Raw genomic sequence first — 22219 nt, 5'->3', positions numbered from 1 at the left:
CTCTCTACAACAAAATTAGAGATAAGGGCAAAATAGTTTCTGCTGGGTATTGAGGGGGGGAGCGGGAGGGGGTGGAGTGGGTGGTAAGGGAGGGGGTGGGGGCAGGGGGGAGAAATAAACCAAGCCTTGTATGCACATATGAATAATAAAAGAAAAATGAAAAAAAAAAAATTAAAAAAAAAAAAAAAAAAAAGTCCCTGGAGTCTCAGGTTAAGTGCCAAGTTCAGTCTTTTGTTTATAAGAGTAACCAGGTAAGCTTACTTCACCAGTCTCTGTTCTGTTTGCTGTAAAGTATTGCTTCTTGCTCTGGTTTCAGCTCAGTGTTTTCTTTTTCCCCTTGAAGACTCTCCTATTTTCTCGTGAGCACAGGAATGCATTAAAAATTATTTTTGCAGTAATTTATCCAGAAGAAGTAAGAAAATATCTGACCTGTCACACAGCCAGAAGCAGAAGTTCTAGTGGTATTAATTTATCAGAAGAGGAAATGAGGGCACACGGATGATGGGTAACTTGCCTGAGATCATGGGGCTGGTGAGTGGCGAGGCCATTGTTAGAATCCATGGCCTGACGCCATGGATCTGAACCACTACACTAGTCAGACTCTCAGGGACTGCTGCATAAAAATTACAAAGACAAGGTTGTTGAGACCAGGACACATGAGAGGATTACTAAGGCAGTGTATGGGTTAGAGCAAGGCACTGAGGATGGAGCATCAAATTTAGGGAGAATCTGGCAGGGAAATAGGAGCCTTGGAGAACTATTGATAACTATGGATAGTTATATGAAATGTAGGAGGAAGATCCAGAAAATGAAGTGTCACAGAGCTGAGCGAACACAACTTTGAAGAGGGAATGATGAATAGTGTCATCACACACACTAGTATCACATGATAAAGATGGAAAATTATCTTGACAGTCTGGCAATTAGGAGGTCATTATCTTCATCAAGTCAAAATTTTAGTAATGGGTTGAGGATTAAATTGAAAGTATGTACTGTGGACGGGGAATGCAGATTGCTTTTTAAAAATGAGAATAAAGAACAGAGAAATTGGTTCAGTGAGAGGTGGAGCATGAAATAAGGAGGTTAGGGCATTTAAAGGTTTATAAAATATATCTAAGGAGAATGGTATAAGAAAAAGTTGTGGCTGGTGGAGTGACTCAAGTGATAGAGCAAGCACAAGGCCCTGAGTTCAGACCCCAGTACCTGCCAAAAAAAAGAAATGAGTCAATAAACCCAAAATTTTATTCTACCTCAGAAATATATTCATATTGCAAATCAGTATTTTAAAACTTACATTTCCCTTTTTAGTTGTCCAGTTTGCTTGTGTCAAATGGAAAAAAGATACTCAGAGGCAAAGCAGATGTTTTGTTTTTTGATAGCCATGAAGTCCTCCTTATTTGGGAATTATTCTTTAAATAAACCACAGCTTTGAAAAATTGTATTCTATTATTTTGGCTAAAGCAAACGAGTACTTGATGAAGAACTGAAGTTACTTAGCCTGGTAAAAAGAAAGCAACTTTATTGTCTCATAATTCTTGGGAGCTTTTTATTACTGTTATGGCTTGAATGTTTGCCATGCCTTCCCCTGCCCCAAATTTATTGGGACCTAACTTCCAAAGCATTGAGACTTAACTCTCAAGGTGATTGTGATATTAAGAAGAGGAATTTTGGGTTTTTTTGTTTTGTTTTGTGTTTTTGGTGATACTAGGGTTTGAACTCACAGCTTGACGCTTGCCAGGTAGGCACTGTCCCACTTGAGCCACTTTGCCAGCCCTCCTGAAAAGGAGCCTTTGTGCAGTGATTAGATCATGAAGGAGGATGGGGCCCTCATGAATGAGATTAGAGCCCTTATAAAAGAGGTCTCTGGGGGATCCCTCACCATTTCTACCATGTGAGGTTATAAGAGGAACAGGCTCTGGATATGGAACTTTCCAGCTTCCAGACCTGTGAGAAGTAAGATTCTGTCATTTCTAAGCACCCAGTTAATGGTATTTCATCATAGCATTCTGAATGTACTAAGACAACTACTGTGTAAAGATTTTTGTTTTCTGGTGCTGAGGATTAAGCCCAGGGTCTCAAGCATGCTAGGCAAATGTTTTGCCACTGAATCCTATCCCTAACTCATATTTGAGAACTTACAGACTTTTAGCCAGTTTTCTATCTTCATGGATAATAAAAAGATGAATGGACTCTGATTTTTAAATGAATGCCTTCAATTAGATATAAGTATCACTTATTGAAAAAGTTTGTTAGCACTGATTTATTTACCAGTGGCTGAATCTCCAGCATTTATTCTCTCTCCCTCTCCCTCTCTCTGGCACTGGGGTGTGAACTCAGGGCCTCAGACTTAGCTAGGCGGGTGCTCTAGCACTCGAGTCACTCTGCCAGCTCGTGTCTCTCTGTTGCAGAGAAGACTGAACCAGGAACTCCTAGGCCTAAAAGTCCAGGTCTCCTCTGGCAGTTTGGTGGTCTTGTAGCCAGCTGTTTCTTGGGCCAGAAGGTCTCCAGCTTTAGGGTCTCTTAGTCACACCAGGCAGCATATTTAATATGCAGATTATAGCACCCCATGGTCAGCTTCCAAGCCAGTATAGGATGGTTGAGGTCTAAGAACCTTCATCTTTAGCAAGTTCTCCAGATGGTCAAAGGCCCATACTTGACGAGAGCTAGCCTAGGCTTTCCTTTGCAAAAACAGAGAGGAACTACTAGGATGCATTCCTTAGTCTCTGCATGTATCCTTCTCTAAGCTTACTTGGCTCCCCAGGGTGAGTATTTTGTTGGAGATTTTTAGTATTATTTCTATAATTGTGGGTCCCCCCACCCCTTCTTGGTGAATCAAATCCAGGGCCTTCCAAACGCCAGGCAAGCAATCTACCACTCAACTACATCTCCAGCCCCCAACTGTGTATTTTAAAAAATGAGATTATACATTTTAGTACTATCTTTTGAATGACTGCTAAAAGTGCCTTAAAAAAAAAAACAGGCTGGATTTACTATTGAGGAGAAAGAAAGTCAATGCAATATTCACACATAAAGAGTTTTGAACAACAAGAGAATCATTTTGACCTATTTTTTTGCCTGGTCTCCAGACTCCTTTTCCTGGGACTAAGTTCCCCCTTGCCTTAGGTCTCTAAAAGACATGCCATGCTTGTATGTGTATGGACAGTTTAGGGGCAACCTGCAGCAGGAGACAGACAACCATGGCCCTATGGTTTTCCAGATCTTGGCCAATGAGTCTCTACAGTACTGCTGGAATGTTAACCACTAAACAGCAGGACCAGAACCCAGGCCTTGCCTTCTACCTTCCAAAATTCCACTTGATTAGCTCTGTTCCTCCTTTTGTCCATCCGCCATGTTGTAAGAGTTAAATCACAACATAACGCTATTTATTACCTAGTGCCTTAAAAAAAAAAAAACTTGTATGTTTTGATTACCACAATCTATATCACATTTGAATGTACAGAAGTATTTAAATTTAGAGGCTTAGGAAATCTACGTAGACACCATGCTCAGAGATGGAGACATTTAATGAAAATCAAAGATAAGTTCTATAAAAATAATCCAAACTTGTCTCTTCCTGTGTCAGATAAAATGCTCAGTAGCTCAAAGGCATTATGAATAAATCATTATTAAAATATCTTTTTTGTTTTCACCCTCTTTAACAGACAGGCAATAACTATTTCAACCAAAAAAAAGTCTCCATGGTGATGGAGACCCACTCAGCCATGGCTGCAGCTCTTGGCCCTTCCTCACTCTCATTTCTTGGTGATAGCCAGAGTGTTGACAGTCAACAGAATGTGGTCATAGGCCAAGGGTCAGAGAACCCACATGGTAACTTCCGGGCAGTGTGTACAAGATACATTTGTCTTCCTTTCCCCTGGCCTGCATCGTGGAGACCACGATGCCAGGAGTTACCGTAAAAGAGGTAAACCAGCAGGAGTTCGTCAGAGCTTTTGCAGCCTTTTTCAAAAAGTCTGGGAAGCTGAAAGTTCCCGAATGGGTGGACCCAGTCAAGCTGGTCAAGTATGAAGAGCTTGCTCCCTATGATGAGAACTGGTTCTACACACGAGCTGCTTCCACAGCATGGCACAAGTACCTCTTGGGCGGTGCCATGACCAAGGGTGACAAAAGAGAAATGGTGTCATGCCCAGCCACTTCAGTAGAGGCTGCAAGAGTGTGGCCCATCATGTCCTCCAAGCCCTAGAGGGGCTGAAAATGGTGGAAAAGGACCAAGATGGGGGCTGCAAGCTGACACCTCAGGGACAGAGAGATTTAGACAGAATCGCTGGACAGGTGGCAGATGCCAACAAGAAGCATTAGTACAAAGGATCCTGGGTTAATAAATTGCGTCATTCACTAAAAAAAAAAAAAAAAAGATACGTTTGTCTAACCTGATTCTGGAAATGAATTCAGTCAATGTAGATGGTGACATCTGAATCACAATTATGGCAACTACCAAGTCCGAAGAGCAATATCAAATTACCTTAGCAAGATCACTGTAAATGCAATTGCTTGGTCCTGCCCTTCCTGTGTCCTCACCCTCTTTTATGCATACACTGCCCTGAGAGCTCAGATTCTCCCAGACCACCTTGTCCTCAAGGTTTCCAGGCTCTGGGCTCCTCAGTATTCAGCCTGTCCCTTCTTATTCCCACCGTGACTCCACTTACCCCTCCAAACCTCCTGACCCCTGTGGCTAGCTATTTCAAGGATGCAGTGACCTACAATTCAAGTCATATCTGCTTCCGTTACCTGCTCCTAAATGGTTGCCTCACCTGCTCTGCTCCTGTGGTCTAATTCCAGGAGGACCTGCACTGCTGGCTAGAAAATCCTTTCATCTGTTTATCCCTTCCATTCTCTTGCACTTTCCTAAAAGAGACAGCTTAAAATCTTTTTCACTTTCCTATGTTCTCAACCTCACCTCTGCTTCCTTCCTTGTTGGCAACTTACTTGTGTCCTGCATTATAGAGAACTCAAGACCACACAGTGCACCTGAGCTCCCTCAATCTCCCTCTTCCAGCCATAAGTCCTTTGCATCATTCTCCTTGCTTCAACTTAAGTTTCCAAGACTGAAAATCGTTCTTTCTCCAAGGTAAAAACTTGCCTGCGCTTACCATACTGCAACTACCTCTTATCCAACACTGTCTATTCCTGCCTTTCTTGGCATTTCCGGTCTTTCCACTCCAATGGCTCTTTCCTCTCCCTTCGTAAGTGCACTAGAAATCTAGCGTGATTTTGACTGTGTTTTAAAATTTTTATTATGTAATTTCACTTACCAAGTGGTTCTCCTATCTTTAAGAAGACTGGCATTTATGGTGTTAAGTGTAAAGAAATGAAAGAGCCAAAATTTTGGCCTTTAAATTTCAAAAGTTGAGGTCCAAATTTAAAACACATAAATTTGTAAGAATACAGGATGTTTTAAGAGTCCGTTTTTCAGCCCTTAGGAGATGGGTTTTCTTAGCCATGGAAGGATTGTCTTAGTCATAAAGAAGAGAAGTGAGTTGAGATTCTATTGGATGAGAGAAGCAAGTGTGCTCAGTAGCCACTCCCTGTCCACTTCTTCCATGCTGGCAGAATCCTCAGAAGCTGAAAACAGACACTTGCTTTCCAGCCTTCATTGCGGCCAAAATGACAGAGGTCATTGAGGGCTTTTATAAGGATTTTCTCCGATAGAAAGATGAGGAGGGATATCCTAGGACATCCCACTCCCACCCTACTTGTGGGATGTTGTGAAGATAAGAAGTTTTCTGCTGCTGCAGTCTTATGACCTCAAAGAGAGAGCTGCTGACAACTGAGGATGATGGAGTAGGTGGATGTTAAGACTCTGAGTCCTTGATGACATTGTTGAGATGCTAAACCAACCCTGGGACCACCTTATAATGTAATGCTCATAACTGTTTAAATCACTGTCATGCAGTTACCCCTTCTTAGAGAGAATTCTATTTCCAGGAACAAGGAGAGGTGATAGGTTGGGGAAACTGAGATTTAAGGGAGCTCCTGCCTCATGCCACATTACATATCTTGCTTGTTAGCCCACCATTTACCATATGGTAAAGGAATAAGAAAAAAAATGGTTGTCTAGCCTGTGGAAAAATGCTTGCGATTCCTCCAGAGATTTCCCTGTTTGCTCAGAATGGCATGGGCAAATAGCCACATATTTTTCCTTAAGATCAATGGGGAAGTCATTGTTTGCACATGGCTAGTGGGGCAGAGCAGTAGATGCAGCACTCATGAACTAAGAACTGAGAGCTGTGGCATCCAGATAGGAGAGGTACCTTCTACAGAGGACAGATAGGGTCTGATACTTTTCAACATCCTGATGCTACATCCTTTCCTCTAAACTTGGATACAACCCCAAGAAAGAGTGAAGAGGGAAAGCTGAATGACCCAAGACAAACCTGGATTGATGGAATTTACCCAAAACTGAAGAAAATCAAACTTCCTAACAACAGGTAGAATAGGGACTTGGATCAGAAAGTTGATTTCGTTATGGAAAAGTGATTTTCTTCCTTTTATATGCTTGAACGTGAGGACAGAAATATCTTTCTTGCTGAACAATCCTCCATTTTAAAGCAACACAAAAGATCTTATTTTACCTCAATCCTGCTCTTCCTTGGAAGCTCCCTCTCCCCTTTCATCCCTTCACTGCCAAAGTTTTTCAGAGGATTACTTGGGGCCTCCACTCTTTGATATCTAGTTGTTCCTTAAACCCGTCTCATCCAACTAAAGCAGATACTTTAAAGCAACTGAGGCCAATAGGAGAAGGGGACCAGGAACTAGAGAAAAGATTAGTTCAAGAAGAATTAACTTAGAAGGTAACACACATGCACAGGAAATTAATGTGAGTCAACTCCCTGTATAGCTATCCTTATCTCAACTAGCAAAAACCCTTGTTCCTTCCTATTATTGCTTATACTCTCTCTTCAACAAAATTAGAGATAAGGGCAGAATAGTTTCTGTTGGGTATCGATGGGGTGGGGAGGAGAGGGAGGGGGTGGGGGCAAGGGAGGGGGTGGGGGGGCAAGGGAGGGGGTGGGGAAGGGGGAAGGGGGGAGAAATGACCCAAACATTGTATGCACATATGAATAAAATAAAAAAAAAAAAACCAAAAAACCCTTCTTATCCACATTTGGCTCCACACTAATAAACCAGGTATCCAACAGGCCAATCATTCAGAAAACATTAAACATATACTTTGAATTGTCTAATTTAGAAAAGTAGCTTTAATTAATAAAGAAACTCACAAATGTTCAACTGATCCAAACCCAACTGTCCATCTTTTCCCTCAAATCAGCTTAACCTCATAATTTGTGCTCTTCAAAGAGCTTCAAAATTCTGGGGCCATATTTAAAGCTATTTTTGTTTTTTCCCATCCAAACCATTTCAAGTTTTTTGGTTGTTTGGGCCTACCACAAAGGGGTTGTTATGAAAGACACATAAGCCAGGTGTCTGTGGTTCTTAACTAAAAATGGTCTTCAGTATCATCTATGTTAAAGATTAAAAAAAAAAATCCCTCTCCAAAACCAAAGTCCCATTCCAGGTGTACCCACTGTGGGTGTGGAGCCCCATCCAAATATTGGCTCCTTCACAGGAGCTCTGTGGACAGATCAGAGGGGAATTCAGTGTTGTACTTCGGTAGCTTCCTGTGTCTGTTTGGCCAAATGTCAACTACTTCTGACTCTGCTGAGTCTTCTCTATGTCTAGCTGCAATGTCCTAGCAGGGCTGGGAACGATGCTTACTGAGATCCTTATTGGAAAGGTTGAATGTCCATCCTCAAAGGCATCAGATGGATTGGGTCTGTAAGAAGTAAATAGCCTTCTACCATGCATGTACTTTAGACCATGTGTTTGAGTCAATTGATACTTTGCACAGGGGATGTGGAGGTAGCAGATTCTCATGTATCACTGGGCCCTCACTATGCCAAGACTCCATCAGAAAATGGTTTCTGGTCTTCCTGTAGATGCACAGTATATGATTTCCACAGAGAGCCTCAGTTCAAAACCTTCCTAACCATGATGAGCTGCGAGGCCATACAGGATCTGGCTTTCTCATTCAGGATAGTCTTCTTGCACAAGCTGCACCCTTAGTCAGCTGGAAGTGCTCTGGTTTGGCCATGGTTACCCATCAATCAGTTACTAATTCAGTCCACATCCAATTAGTTTTCATGAATTTACGTAGGTATTTAGTTATAAAGGGATCCATTAATCCACCCAGTAGATACCAACTGAGAGTCTACTATGTTCAGGGCCCTATTTTCACCTTGAGAGAAAACAGGGTAGGTGAAATAAGGAGCATAGCACCCTTGGGGCCTAACCAGGATGGTGGGGAGCGTTTCTCAGGAGTTCTTGCATCCTGGAAGGTTAATGTCCGGCACCTAGGTGATCCTTGCTGCCCACTCCCACTTGTTTCCTGCTTTACCCCTTTCAGCTAGGGCTGACAATTGGCTCTTGGGTCCCTGCCCTCCTGGTTAAGAAGTTCCAGGCGTGGATGAGGTGGAGAACGGGAGTCAGGAAAACAAGTCGGTAGCAAGGGAACCTAGCTGGAAAGGTAGGCTGGCGAGGCGACCTTGGTGTGGCCAGGAGCATGGTCCAAGTTGCTGCCTTCATTGTCTTTGGGGTGTGCGGGGGAGAAGGAGAGGGAAGTCAGACGCTGAGCGGCGGAGAGGGGCAGGTCCAGCCGCCGGGCGCGGCGCTGGGCTCTCGGGGTGCGGGTGGAGGCTGCAGGGCTGGAGGCAGCGGCGGGGCGCGGGGCGGCGCGGCGGGGGCGCGCGACGGGAGGGGCAGTGCGCGGCGCGGGCCCTGAGCCAGCGGGGCCTGCCGAGAGCGCGCGCCCGGCCCGGCTCTGCGCCGGGGACCCCAGCCGCAGGCGGCCGCCCCGCACCCGTCAGCCCACCATGGCGACCGACAGTAAGTGCGCTCGGCGGTGGAGGCCCCGGGGAGGCCGCGGCGCGCAGGGTGGGAAGTTCTCCACGTTCAGGCGCGCCTGCCTTTGTGCGAGCTCGCGGGAGCGGCGCCGGCACCCCGTCTCCGCGGGCGGCCCTGGCCCAGTCTGGCCCGAGGGCAGGATTTAGGAGCGCGGGAGGTCCCGGCAGCCAGCCCGGCACGGAGGTGGCTGAAAGGCGTGAGCCGGCCCCAGGTGGAAAGGACGCGATGTCGCACGGGGAACGTGGGTGGGTGGCTGGGGGCAGCGGGGCCTGGGCACTGCCCGCAGGCCCACAGCCAGATCAGCTTTTGGCTGTGAGTTCAAGGGTCGTCTCCGGTTCGGGGTCGGGTTTGCGCCTTCGGGAGATGAGGATGGCTTGCACAGCCCGCCAGCCCCGCCAGGGCTGTGCTCCCCGCAGGCGGACAGAGTCCAGATCTGGCTACCATGGACAGTGAATGAGAAGCGTGTGGAGATGTCATGTTAAAATCCAAGAGTGCAAGTGTTGGAGGCGCGGGGTCGGCCTATCTTTGGCATCTTGGCACTTTTTTTTTTTGTTTGGTTCATGCTTTTGGAAATGGGAATCACGTCTAAGAAAACTAAGAAAGCATGTCACGGAGCTAGATACGTATTAGTGGCGCCTCAGAGAGTTCTGAAAAAACCATCAAGTCACACCTGCCCCGTACCTAGCATCCAGAGTTCCTAGCACAGGCATGACACATATTAAGGACTTAAATGAATGAACTGTGTGCTGTTTACAGAAAGCCTTTTAGAAGACGAGCAGGGACAAAGATGGGAAGGTGAGGGTCAAATCTTCTGCAATAATTCTTGTTTCTTTTAAGCTACTCTACAGCCAAGAACAGTTTTGACACAATGTAGAGAACATGAGTTTTTGTAGTTAAAAGCTGTGTGTTTTGTATCTCTCCAAAATTCACTAATAGTGGGATCATGGCACTGTCCTCGGTTTCTATCTTTAAATTATACCAAGTCTGCTAGGCGTGGTGGTGAACACCTGTAACCTCAGCATTTAGGAGAGTGAGGCAGGAGGATGTAGAGTTTGAGGCCAGCCTGGATTACATAGTGAGCCTGTATGTAAAAAAAAAAAATATGACAAGGCTGCCATAACCCATAAAGTGATGGGCATCTCCTAAAGTGTGCCCATCTATAAAGTGTTGGACACACAAAGAGAAAAGGCCAACTGGGTGGTTGGCCTCCCTTCTATTTGCGTTCTTATGGAGATACCAAATGCTCTTGTTCCCCCCTCCCCCTTTTTTTTTTGGTGGTACTGAGTCACTCTATCAGCTTTTTTTTTTTGTTGTTGTTGTTGTTATTTTTCTATTTGCGTGGGCTGGCTTGGAACTGCAATCCTCCTGATCCCTGCCTCCTGAATAGCCAGGATCATAGGCATGAGCCAGTGGGCCTGGGCTTCTCCGAGCTTTTAAATTAAAAAACGTAGATCAGCTGTTTGCAATAAAATCAGCTAATATGAGGAAACTCTTCCCTTTTCTCTGTTGTGCTCATTTATACAAAGTGTAGTTTGGTTTGTTTTTTTGGTGTAGGGAGAAAAACTATGGATTTAGGCTTTTATCAATAAAGGAAGATGGAGAAGATTAAACCTGGCTTTAGTCTTGTATTTCTTAGAAAGAAACAGAAGCAGAGAGACTCAAACAGGCAGTTCGTGCACTGTATGAATGCAGTTGGGTAGTGTTCTAGCAATTTATTATATATTGGGTAAAAATGATGTACTTGGTATCCTAGAAAAAATTGGCCATGCTTCTGTCTCAATTTATTTAGATGAATGTTGCTTTTACTTACTTACATGTTATAGTCAACTCCACTGAATATTCAAACTTTGTCACATATAGAAAAAATTATGACAGTATTTAGCTTCGGAGATGACTTGAGGATACAATACTGTGCTCATTGTTAACTGATATGGTGCTAGAAGTTGGAAATTGGGGCTAGAAATTTTCAGAGTGTGGAAAACAGTTCATTTTGTTCTTATTCAAAAGTAATGTGAGACTTACTATGTGTCCCTACTATGGAAATGAAGAGAAGTGGTTTCAGTAGGTGTTAAGAGATCCTCTTCCCCAATCTGGACCACATCTTCAGTCCTTCTACAGTTAGGATAGAGATGATTCAGAAACTGTGGATGCCAGGGTTTCTTCCAGACCTAGAGTTCTTTAGTTAGCTCTAGGGCTGGGGATGTAGCTCAGTGGTAGGGTGCTTGCCTGGCATGTGTGAGGCCCTAGATTTGATCCCCAGTTTAGGAAAAACTGGGGTAGATAGGGTGCTTCCTAGCCCTGGCTGTACATGAGAAATACTTCTGAGAACTTTAAAAAAAAATACTTGGGCATCAATTTTTTTTTCGAATGTACTCTTAGACTTTAACATGCATTGGGATCACTTGGAGGGCTTGATAAAACAGCCTGCTGGGCCCCCACCCCTGGAGTTTCGGATTCAGTAAGTCTGGGTTGAGGCCTGAGAATTTACATTTTTAGCAGTTTCCAGGGATATGAAAGCTACTGTGTTCCCCTGTCTTTCTCCTCAACTCTGCAGATGAAGGAGTGACAGGTGAGAGGAAGGTGGGAGCATAGAGTGACAAGCACTTCTTCAGCTGTTCTGTCTCCATACCATGCATGAGTGTATGGGCTCATTAGAATAAATCAAATCCGGACATAGTATTGCCTTATGGCATAGTGACTTTTTCCCCATTTTTCTCCCTTCCCCAAATTTCTTTATGAGGAAAAAATTGACTGTAAAGCCAGGGAAAATTCAAATGCATCTTCCATCTTTTCTGGAAAGAATCCAGAAGGACTTTATGAATATGGTATATAATAGGAAACACAGATATTAAAAAAATATTTGCTGGAAACTTAGAATACTCACAAGAAGGTAACCCAGAGAAAATGTTCTTATGTCAAGACAGTGTACTGTCTAAAGGCAGGTTCTAGAGAAGAAACAGAAAACTTGAGAGCCTCAGCTTGGTTTCTAATAAGTTATGACATGTTAACAATGTTGATATCCTATTTTGTTTTATAGAGTGATGCTACTTAGGCATTTTGAACTATGTTTCATGATTTTCTCAGTAATAAGTATTCCAGATAAATTTGTGTTTCCCAACAGTAGTGAAAAATTTTTTTCTTCCATTTATGGCATTTGCTGCATTATTAATACTTCTTTTTATGGGTGTTTATTTTTGAAGGCACTTCAGTCTGCTTATAAGAATAAATTCTCAGGAACAGCCGGGCATGTTAGGCAGTGTTGGAAATCTCTAACTCCATTATGCTCCAGAAATCTTGGGCATTTCTCAGCATTGGAAGGAATTCATTTGGTCCCTGTCAGTTGTTCCTGGTTTACTGGATGATCTTGTGTTGCTTTTCCCTGGTCTACTCACAATCACAGGTAATCTCCACCAGTAGCCATTCCTTTTCATCTGCTTTCTTGCTGGTAACCTATAGTTTCCTTTCTTCCCCTTCCTCCCAACTGCATCAGCAATTTCTACTCTGTGTTCTGTCCTGGAGGGAAGGAAGAGAGAACTGGGTGCTTGAGATATCTGGGATGTAGGATGTCTAGAATTTGAAAGAAAATTGCTTGTCTTTGAGAGAAAGTGTACTGAAATTCTCAAGTAAAATTATTTCCAGTCATAGTAATTATTAAAAGCATTTACAAATGATGGCAGCCAAAAATATAGACAAAGAGAGTTAAAAATTATAATTTGCCTGGAAACTTAACAGTGTTCATACACACGTGTGCACACGCACAAAAGATGTAGCCCAGAGAAAACATCCTTATATGCTTGAAAATACCATGGCACTGATCAGCTCAATCAGGAATCATCCGTAGATGCCAAACTATTATGTGAAAATTTGAAGAGGAACAGAATATTTTCATTCTTAATGAATTTCTTCACAGATTACTTACTGTGAAGAGAGAGTGATAATTTTATAGTGGAGAAACCTGGCACATACTACCTTAAACAAAGTTAATATTATCAATAATACAACAAACTGATTTCCTTTGTTTCCTGATATGAAGCATTGAGTACGAAATGTATTTATGATACCAAAAATGTATTACCTGGCTTTGGTCCTGACAAAACATCAGAAAAACTCGACTTGAAAGACATTCTGTAGAACTAATGTCATGAAGATGGCTGAGGCAACTGAATGAATGCAAGGGATGATTTTAGATTAAATCCTATATCATGGAAAAATGCTGCAAATGACAGTATCGTGATAATTGGTAAAATCTGAATATGGATTGTACACTGAAAAATAGCATTGTGTCAGTGTCAAATTTCATAAATTTAAATTTGACATTTTATTGCAGTTTGAAAGGGAATGTTTTAGGGGAAATTGAAATACTCAGGGATAAGGTGGCAATTAAATCTCAAATGCTTTAGAGAAAAAACATATGTATTTATATGCATTTGCATGTCATGAAAACAAAGAGCTAAAGCAAATGTGGTCAAATCTTAACATCTGGTAAACCTAGGAGTTCCATGTTCTATTCTTGCAGTTCCTTTGTAAATTTTTAGAGAAAAATAAACTTATAAATGAAAACACTAGGATGTTAATCTGTATTCTAGGCAGTGTGATCAAATACTTTTTTTTCTTTTGGTCCTGGGAAATCAAACCTAGGGGCAAGCTCTGTACCACTGAGCTCTAGCTCCAGCCCATGGTCTAATACAATTGTGTTGACTTTTTGAAAGAATAAAGTTGCAGGACTCCCAGTTATGGACTCCTAATTCTGGCTTGGCATGACAATGATAGCAAATGTCTGTGTTATGAAAATGTCAAGCCAAGAGAAAACAGGAGAATGAACCCCCATGTACCTGGGTCCATCCAGCTTTAACAAGAAGCAGTATTTTACCAATCTTATCTATTGCCACTTTCCTCCTAACTTTCTGGGGGAGTGTTTTGAAAGCAACTCCAGGACATTGTGTTACATTAGCCTTTGATGCTTCAGTGTGCCTCTGTGCACAGTTCCCTCCTGTAACTCCCAGGCTGTTATCACAGTTAAGAAAAGTAGCAATTCTACAATAAGATGATAACATTTAGATTTTATTAGTGTTACAGACTAGCAACCAGAGTTCTGAGAAATGCACTGATTTGACATTAATGGGTTGAACCCTTGTTTTAAGTTTGAAAAGCTGACTAAGCCTAAGTAATTATAAACAGTGTAGAAGAAGCTGCTTGTTCTTCTTTGCTTTCCAAACTCCTCCTCCTCTTTTTTAAACTAGGAATTAAATTCTAGAAGAAAACACAAAGACAAGTATGAAAATGATAATTGGACCAGTTGATGTTACCCTAATGAAACATTCTGACACTAAGTCAGAGTGAATACTTCCGTACTGTTTGAGTAGAATTCCATTTGTTTTAATTTCTGCTTGGTAGTTTTGAATTAGAAAGCCTAGCAAAACTTTTTCTTGACCGACTTGACTTTCTTAGTGTATGTAAAACTTGGTCTGTTTATAGTAGCTGTGGTCTCTCGGGAATAATAAACTTATCTTCCCAGTATGGTAGGTTTGGTTTTGGTATCTGTTCTTTTAGTCACTAGGGTATCATGTAGCCATTACTATTATTTAGCTTTATGAATTGATAAAAGAATGACCAGTGTGTCATTTAAGAATAGTTACCTACACATTAAAATGATCATTGACATTTTAATCACCATTTGATCTTTCTGGTGGAATAGGGATGTATCTGAAGTATATATTATAAATAAAATTCTTCTGTACAGCTATCCTTCCATTAAGGATTGTGTACATTTGATTTTAAGAAGTTTATATTTATGGGTAGATGCCCTCCCTTTAAAATAGATTTGTTTTTTTTTTTGAATAGACTATTAGTTTCCAATTTTAGCAACATAGAATAGGTTTTCTTATTGCCAGAGTATAATATTCTTTTGGATTCTAATTTTAGGAATGCAGTAAATCACATTTTATGATTTGACTCATAATAGAGTGAAGGCTAAGAGACATAAAATGATTTTACCCACCCTAAATCAAAATTCCCATGGTTTATTTCAGGAGACCATCATAAACACAATCTACTACCAATGACAAATAGATTTTCAATGTCTAGGCTCAAAAACTCCAGAAGACTGGTTAGCTAAGTGGAAGGAAACTCAAGCTTGGTTTCAGAAGCGCCTAAGTTGTGAACTCTGTCCTTGCTACTCAATAGCTACATGATTTCTGGTAAATTCTCTTTCCAGAGGCCTTGGCTTATTCTACTCTGAGGAGCTACAAGAAGCAAATGAGATGGTGCAAAGTTCCTGGCACAATTTGAGGCATTGAATAAATGTCCCTTCACCTCCCATAAGACACTTCACATACAGTTTATTGACACACAAGAACAATCTGGTCTTTAGAAATAGGGTGCCCGGTCATTGTTTCCAGTTTTCTTCATGAATAATATAAAATGAAGAGCAAATGTTCTGTTTAGACTAGGGAAAAGAATTCTAGGACACATCATCCAAAAGTGTAAAACTCGTATTTTTTGTTAGCATATGTTAGCTGTATAGGAGGGTTTCATTGTCACATTTCCATATATATTTATAATATACCTTGGTTAGATTCTTTATGAACTGAGTTGGATCCTGGGGACAAATATTTCTATTTTCTTAATTGTTATTTTTTAATATTGTTGTACTGGGGGTACATTTTGACATTTACAAATGTTCTTACAATATATCATAGTTGAATTTACCCCTTCCATCATTCTCCTTTATCCTTTCTCCCCCCATTCCTGGAATAGTTTCAACAGGTCTCATTTTTTCCATTTACATACATGTGTACACAGTATTTGAACCTTATTCACCCTCCTACATCCTTTCCTTGTATCCTCCCTCCAAACATTTCTATTTTTATCTGACAAAATTGGCTCATATAAAGTGATTACAAAGAGAGGAGACAAAACTTATTTTATTACAAAGGGTCCTCTCCATTATGACCCAAATCCATGTGCTGTTTTCTCTTTAAAATCTTTTTTTAAATTCTGTACTGGGGTTTGAACTCAGGGCCTACCGCTCAAGCCACTGCACCAGCCCTTTTTTTTTTTGTGATGGGTTTTTTTTTCCCCGAGATAGGGTCTTGAGAACTATTTGCCCCAGGCTGGCTTTGAACTGTGATCCTCCTGATCTCTGTCTCCTGTGTAGCTAGGATTATAGGTGTGAGCCACTGGTGCCTGGCTCTCCTTGAAATCTTTATCAATTTTTCCAGTCAGAACTTACTTGTTTTGTCCATACCGCTCACATTTTTATTTATTTTTGACCTCACTCTAGCTTAAATGCTCTTTGATGGCTTTCCATCTACTTTTAGGGCTATTTCCTTAGTTGTGTTAGTCTGTTGAGTAAGCATGGTGGCTTATGTATAGTAATAGTGACCACTCAAATTTTACCAAATTCTATTTATCTGCAGTGAGGTATGACCCTTCCCCCTCCAATCTCGTTGTTTATTTTAGCACTTCTCAAAGTGGAGACCTTTGGACCTTAGGGCCCCTTTTACCTGGGCTTGATGATCCCTGAGACTTTTAGAATGGCCTGTGAGGTAAGAATATTTGCCTAATAATACTGTGTTTGTCTTTTCACATCAGAGTTTGCAGAGGATCAGAAGGGAGTGGTATTAACACCCTGAGGCTATTAGAATATTTGTTTGTATAGTCCTCTATTTAAAAATTTCCTCAGAACTCACTAACATAAAGTTTCTTGTGGTCCTTAAAATTTCAAAGTATCAAAGGGCCCGAAGACCATACATTTGAGAACTGCCTTCTCACTCTGTTGAAGGCTGTGCTGGTGCAAATCCTCCATTAGCTTCGTGAGTAAACGGGTCTGATCCTTAGTTGTCTGCTCATGTTTAAGAGTGAGGCACTGACACTTTTGACATGGTGTGTCACTTCTGGGTGATTAGTTGGGACTACATCTCACTGTGGGCCCCAACTTGTGGTATTTTTAGGTGTTTCCCCTTGGGCCCAGTATTTTTCTTTACAGATGAAAATTCCAGTTTCCTATCTCTGGTTCTCTCTGTAAAATAGCTGTGTTCATAGGCCTAGATGTCATTATTTTGTCAGTGTAAGTGGTGAGGAGGCCTGGCAGTCTTCTCATTATATGAACTCTCTCTATCAAGACCCTTTTTCAGTACAGGACCTCTTTGCCATGGAGGAGATGCCTCGTTCCCAAACCCAGAGCCTCTCTGCTTCAGTTTTGCCAGAGATGAAACAGAAGTCCCTACAGACATAGTGCATTGGTTAGCCCCTGTCATAACAAAATACCGCTGTCTGGGTTGTTTAAGCAACAGAAATTTATTTATTCACAGGTGAAGTTTAAGAAAGTCTAAGATTGTGACGCCAGTGAGGTTAGTGTCTACTGAGGGCTCTCTTCTTGGCTTGCAGAGAGCCAGTTTCCCTCTGTGTCCTCATAGCTGGAAATGCTGTGGTGTGTGTTTTCCTCTTCTTACAAGGACATTGGTTCTATTGGATAAAGGTCCCACCCTTCTACCCTTATGACCTTGTCTTTAAGTACAGTCATACTTGGAGGCACTGGGGGTTAGGAATTTAACAGAGGAGTTTTGGAGGGCACAATTCAGTCCATAACACTTAGGAAGGGAATAGTCCTCTGGCTTCCTCAATGGAGATGGGGTCTTGAAGAGGTTTCATGCTCTCTGCATCCTTCCAACCAATTCCATCTTCAGTCCTACTCCCTTTTTCTTCTGAGATGATGAGTGCTTTCAGTTAAGGAATCATTCTGGGATTCTACAGTACGAATCGTCTTGCTGGATGTGTTCTACCCTCCTGTTCTCCAATTTTGTGTAAGCAAAAAAGAAAGACATTTTTGCTCATTTAAGATAGCTACATAAGGAGTTTCCTTGTGACACTTCCATGTATATGTGTATTATAGCCTGATTTGGTTCATCTCCTCTATTTTTCTTCATTCTACTTTAGTTTCTTTCTTGTGGTGTTTTCAACTGGCTTAAAAATTCTATATTCATTCTTGTATAGTGATACATCAACCATATTCACCTTGTTAATGTCCATCTTTTACTCACTCCCTCTCATATGTGAACTCTTTTTAACGATTTGTTTTCCATAATATTGCTGTATTTGTATTAGGTCTATAGTCCACATCTGAGAGCAAATATGCAGCTTTTGGCCTTTTGAACCTGGCTAAATTCACTTAAGATGATGTTCTCCAGTTCCATCCATTTATCTGCAAGTAGCAAAATTTCATTCTTTGTGGTTGAATAAACTTCCATTGTATATAAATACTACATTTTCTTAATCCATTTGTCAGTAGTGGGAAATCTTGGCTATTTCCATAGCTTATTTGTTGTGAATAATGCTGCAGTAAGCCTTTGTTTTAACCTGAGTTCTATTCTTTTGGGTATATCCCTAGGAGTGGAATTGCTGGATCACTTGGCAGTTCTATTTTTGATTTTTTGAGGAGCCTCCATACTGTTTTCCATAGTGGTTGTGCTAATTTACATTCCCACCAGCAGCGTTTGAGGGTTCCTTTTCCCACACATCCTTGCCAACATTTGTTGTTGTTTGTGTTTTTTTTTTATTGATTCATTTATTTATTTACTTATTGGTGGTACTGAACTCAGGGCCTCATGCTTGCTAGGCAGGTGCTCTACACTTGAGCCACTCTGACAGCCCCAAGGTAATTTGTTGAAAGCCAATTTTTTCTGCTACTGACTTGAAATGCCATCTATCACATTTTTTTTTTTGTGTGTGTATGGTGGTTTATTTTATTTTATTTTTTAAATTTTATTCATATGTGCATACAATGTTTGGGTCATTTCTCCCCCCTTGCCCCTGCCCCCTACCTTCCCCCCATCCCTTGCCCCCCTTACTCCTCGCTACCCGGCAGAAACTATTTTGCCCTTATCTCTAATTTTGTTGAAGAGAGAGTATAAGCAATAATAGGAAGGACCAAGGGTTTTTGCTAGTTGAGATAAGGATAGCTATACAGGGAGTTGACTCGCATTGATTTCCTGTGCATGTGTGTTACCTTCTAAGTTAATTCTTCTTGAACTAACCTTTTCTCTAGTTCCTGGTCCCCTTCTCCTATTGGCCTCAGTTGCTTTAAAGTATCTGCTTTAGTTTCTCTGTGTTGAGGGCAACAAATGCTATCTAGTTTTTTAGGTGTCTTACCTATCCTCACACCTCCCTTGTGTGCTATCACTTTATCATGTGATCAAAGTCCAGTCCCCTTGTTGTGTTTGCCCTTGATCTAATGTCTGCATATGAGGGAGAACATACGATTTTTGGTCTTTTGGGCCAGGCTAACCTCACTCAGAATGATGTTCTCCAATTTCATCCATTTACCAGCGAATGATAACATTTCATTCTTCTTTATGGCTGCATAAAACTCCATTTTGTATAAATACCACATTTTCTTAAGCCATTCGTCAGTGGTGGGGCATCTTGGCTGTTTCCATAACTTGGCTATTGTGAATAGTGCTGCAATAAACATGGGTGTGCAGGTGCCTCTGGAGTAACCTGTGTCACAGTCTTTTGGGTATATCCCCAAGAGTGGTATTGCTGGACCATATGGTAGATCAATGTTAGATTTTTAAGTAGCCTCCAATTTCTTTCCAGAGTGGTTGTACTAGTTTACATTCCCACCAGCAGTGTAAGAGGGTTCCTTTTTCCCCCTGCATTCTTGCCAACACCTGTTGTTAGTGGTGTTGCTAACGATGGCTATTCTAACAGGGGTGAGGTGGAATCTTAGTGTGGTTTTAATTTGCATTTCCTTTATTGCTAGGGATGGTGAGAATTTTTCATGTGTTTTTTGGCCATTTGCATTTCTTCTTTTGAGAAATTTCTGTTTAGTTCACTTGTCCATTTCTTTATTGGCTCATTAATTTTGGGAGAATTTAGTTTTTTAAGTTCCCCATATATTCTGGTTATCAGTCCTTTGTCTGATGTATAGCTGGCAAATATTTTCTCCCACTGTGTGGGTGTTCTCTTCAGTTTAGAGACCATTTCTTTTGTTGAGCAGAAGCTTTTTAGTTTAATTTTTTTTTTGCAACAGCATTTTTTTATTGTTTTATTATTCATATGTGCATACAATGCTTGGGTCATTTCTCCCCCATGCCCCCACCCCCTCCCTTACCACCCACTCCGCCCCCTCCCTCTCCCCCTAACCCCCTCAAAATCCAGCAGAAACTATTTTGCCTTTATCCCTAATTTTGTTGAAGAGAGAGTATAAGCAATAATAGGAAGGAACAAGGGTTTTTGCTGGTTGAGATAAGGATAGCTATACAGGGAGTTGACTCACATTAATTTCCTGTGTGTGTGTGTTACCTTCTAGGTTAATTCTTTTTGATCTAACCTCTTCTCTTTCTTCAATGCCCATGATTCTCAGGTTTGGTCTTTTGATGGAATAATCAGTGAGTTCTTGTGTTTTCTTTTCACAGGTCTTCAGTTGTTTAACTAATAGCTCTTCGGTTTTTCCTTTGATTACCATTTCATCTTCAAGTTCTGAGATTCTGTCTTCTGTTTGTTCTGTTCTGCTGGATTGGCCTTCCATTTTCTTTTGCAATTCTGTTTTGTTCTTTTTTCTGAGATTTTTCCATATCCTGAGTCTCTTCCTCTTTAATGTTGTCTATTTTCATCCCGAGTTCATTTATCTCTTTATCTATCGTGTTCTTTGTTTCACTTTGGTGTTTATACAGTGCTTCTATGGTTTCTTTTATTTCTTCTTGTGCTTTTTCAGATTCTCTATTTTTGTTGTCTTGGAGTTTCTTGAGTGTCTCCTGTACATTTTGGTTGACCATATCCAGTATCATCTCTATAAAATTCTCATTGAGTACCTGTAGTATGTCTTCTTTTAGATTGTTCTTGTGGGCTTCATTGGGTTCTTTGGAATAGTTTATCTTCATTTTGTTGGAGTCTGGATCTGAGTATCTGTTTTCTTCATTTCCCTCTGGTTCCTGTACTAATTTTTTGCTGTGGGGAAACTGGTTTCCCTGTTTTTTCTGTCTTCTCATCATTGCCCTTGATATTGTTATTGTCCCTGTACTGTGTGCAATTAAGTATTTTCTAGCTTGTAATAATAACAATGGTGATATTTAGAGTGGAAGGGTGAGAGGAGAGGGAAAGCAAAGAAGGTAAAGAAAAAGGGAAAAACAAATAAACAAGTAAAACAAAACAAAAGAAACAACAAGTTTCAAAGATATAAACAAGGAGAGACAGTGTACTAATCTACAGTAAGCTAAACAGGCACTAGAGAGACAAAGAGGATTGAAAAAAAAAATCTGCAAGTATAAATGCAGTAAAGTTTCAGTCTTAATAATTTTGGTGTTAGTCCCTCAGCCTCCAATCCTGGAGATGTCCCAGAAGTAGTTCTGTCGTTGTCTCATCAAAGGGGAAAAAAACCAAAAAAAAAAAAAAAAAAAAAACCCAAACCAAACCAAAAAAAAAAAAAACAGCACAAAGTGTCCCAAGTTCAAATGCAATACAATTTCAGTAGATTTTTCAGCATGCAGGTGTAGTTTGGTTGTTGTCTCATCAAAGGAAGAGAGAAAAAAAAGAGTCTGGAGACAGGTATGTGAATGGCTATCTGTGGCTGTGTCTTGCCTGCCCGCTGCTGTCAGCCTGCTGTTGCTGGAGGCGTTATTTATGCAGATCTCAGGTGTGAGCTTAACACTCACACCTGGCCCCTCAGGCTTTGTTTACTTAGAGTTCTCCTGTGCGCGAGCCACTGCTACAAGCTTTCCCCTTTCCAAGCACACTTGGGGAGGTGACACTGCACCGGCTTTCTCAGGCCTGTGTGTTTATTTACAGTTCACATGGGAAGTGGATCTTCCCCCCTCTCCTGTGGAGTTCTCCTCCCACTGCCGCTTTTACAAGCTTTCCCGCTCTTGATTGCTGGGCGGGTGCTGCCACTCCTGCCTTCTCCAGCCCGTGTGTTTATTTACAGTTACATGAGGAATTGCCCCTCTCCCCTTCTTTGGCCCTCAGGGTGCCCCGCCCTCTTTGCTACGTGTATTTTTTGTTATTGTTGCTTATTATTCAGTTTTTTTTCTTTTTTCCCTGGGTGGGGGTCGGTCTGTCCATGGGGCTATGCTGATCTGGCCCATGGTTGTCTGTGGGAGTACCACATGCCGCTTAGCTCACCTTGTCCATGTCTTCCCAAGTCATCTGGGCGCTGGTGTCTGGCAGCACAGAAGCCCTCCTGGTTTCTCCATTTAATGTGGAGTGGGGATGCTATGTGTGGGGTGGGGGTGTGAAGGAGTCAAAGTTTTGCCTCTTCTGGGTGGTTTTTCCTGTAAGGTGTATCTCCATCGTCTCTACAAGA

The 22219-nt window shown here is 41.5% G+C and overlaps 1 protein-coding gene and 1 pseudogene across 7 annotated transcripts in view; both read left to right on the top strand.

The window, feature by feature from the left end:
- The first annotated feature begins 3898 nt into the window (after nt 1-3898).
- On the top strand, nt 3899-4342 carry LOC109682907 (small ribosomal subunit protein eS19 pseudogene; annotated as a pseudogene).
- Nucleotides 4343-8425: 4083 nt separating this feature from the next.
- The window catches only part of Syt16 (synaptotagmin 16), a 290398-nt gene continuing 276604 nt past the window's right edge, over nt 8426-22219 (top strand). For 4 of the 7 annotated variants that reach the window (XM_074067834.1, XM_074067835.1, XM_074067837.1 and 1 more), the window contains exon 1: nt 8427-8542. Coding sequence is in view for 2 of the 7 variants with exons in the window: in XM_074067839.1 (XP_073923940.1) it covers nt 9654-9714 (61 nt within the window). In the remaining 5 variants the exon portion in view is untranslated. Of the gene's footprint in view, nt 8543-8828; nt 8902-9499; nt 9715-22219 lie in introns of those variants that run through there. The other 3 variants (XM_074067840.1, XM_074067841.1, XM_074067839.1) reach the window with 3 other exon arrangements.

Source organism: Castor canadensis, chromosome 3 (genome assembly GCF_047511655.1).
Source record: "Castor canadensis chromosome 3, mCasCan1.hap1v2, whole genome shotgun sequence".
NCBI lineage: Eukaryota > Metazoa > Chordata > Mammalia > Rodentia > Castoridae > Castor > Castor canadensis.
The sequence above is the reverse complement of the archived record's forward strand: the minus strand, read 5'-3'. Positions and strand labels throughout refer to the sequence as shown.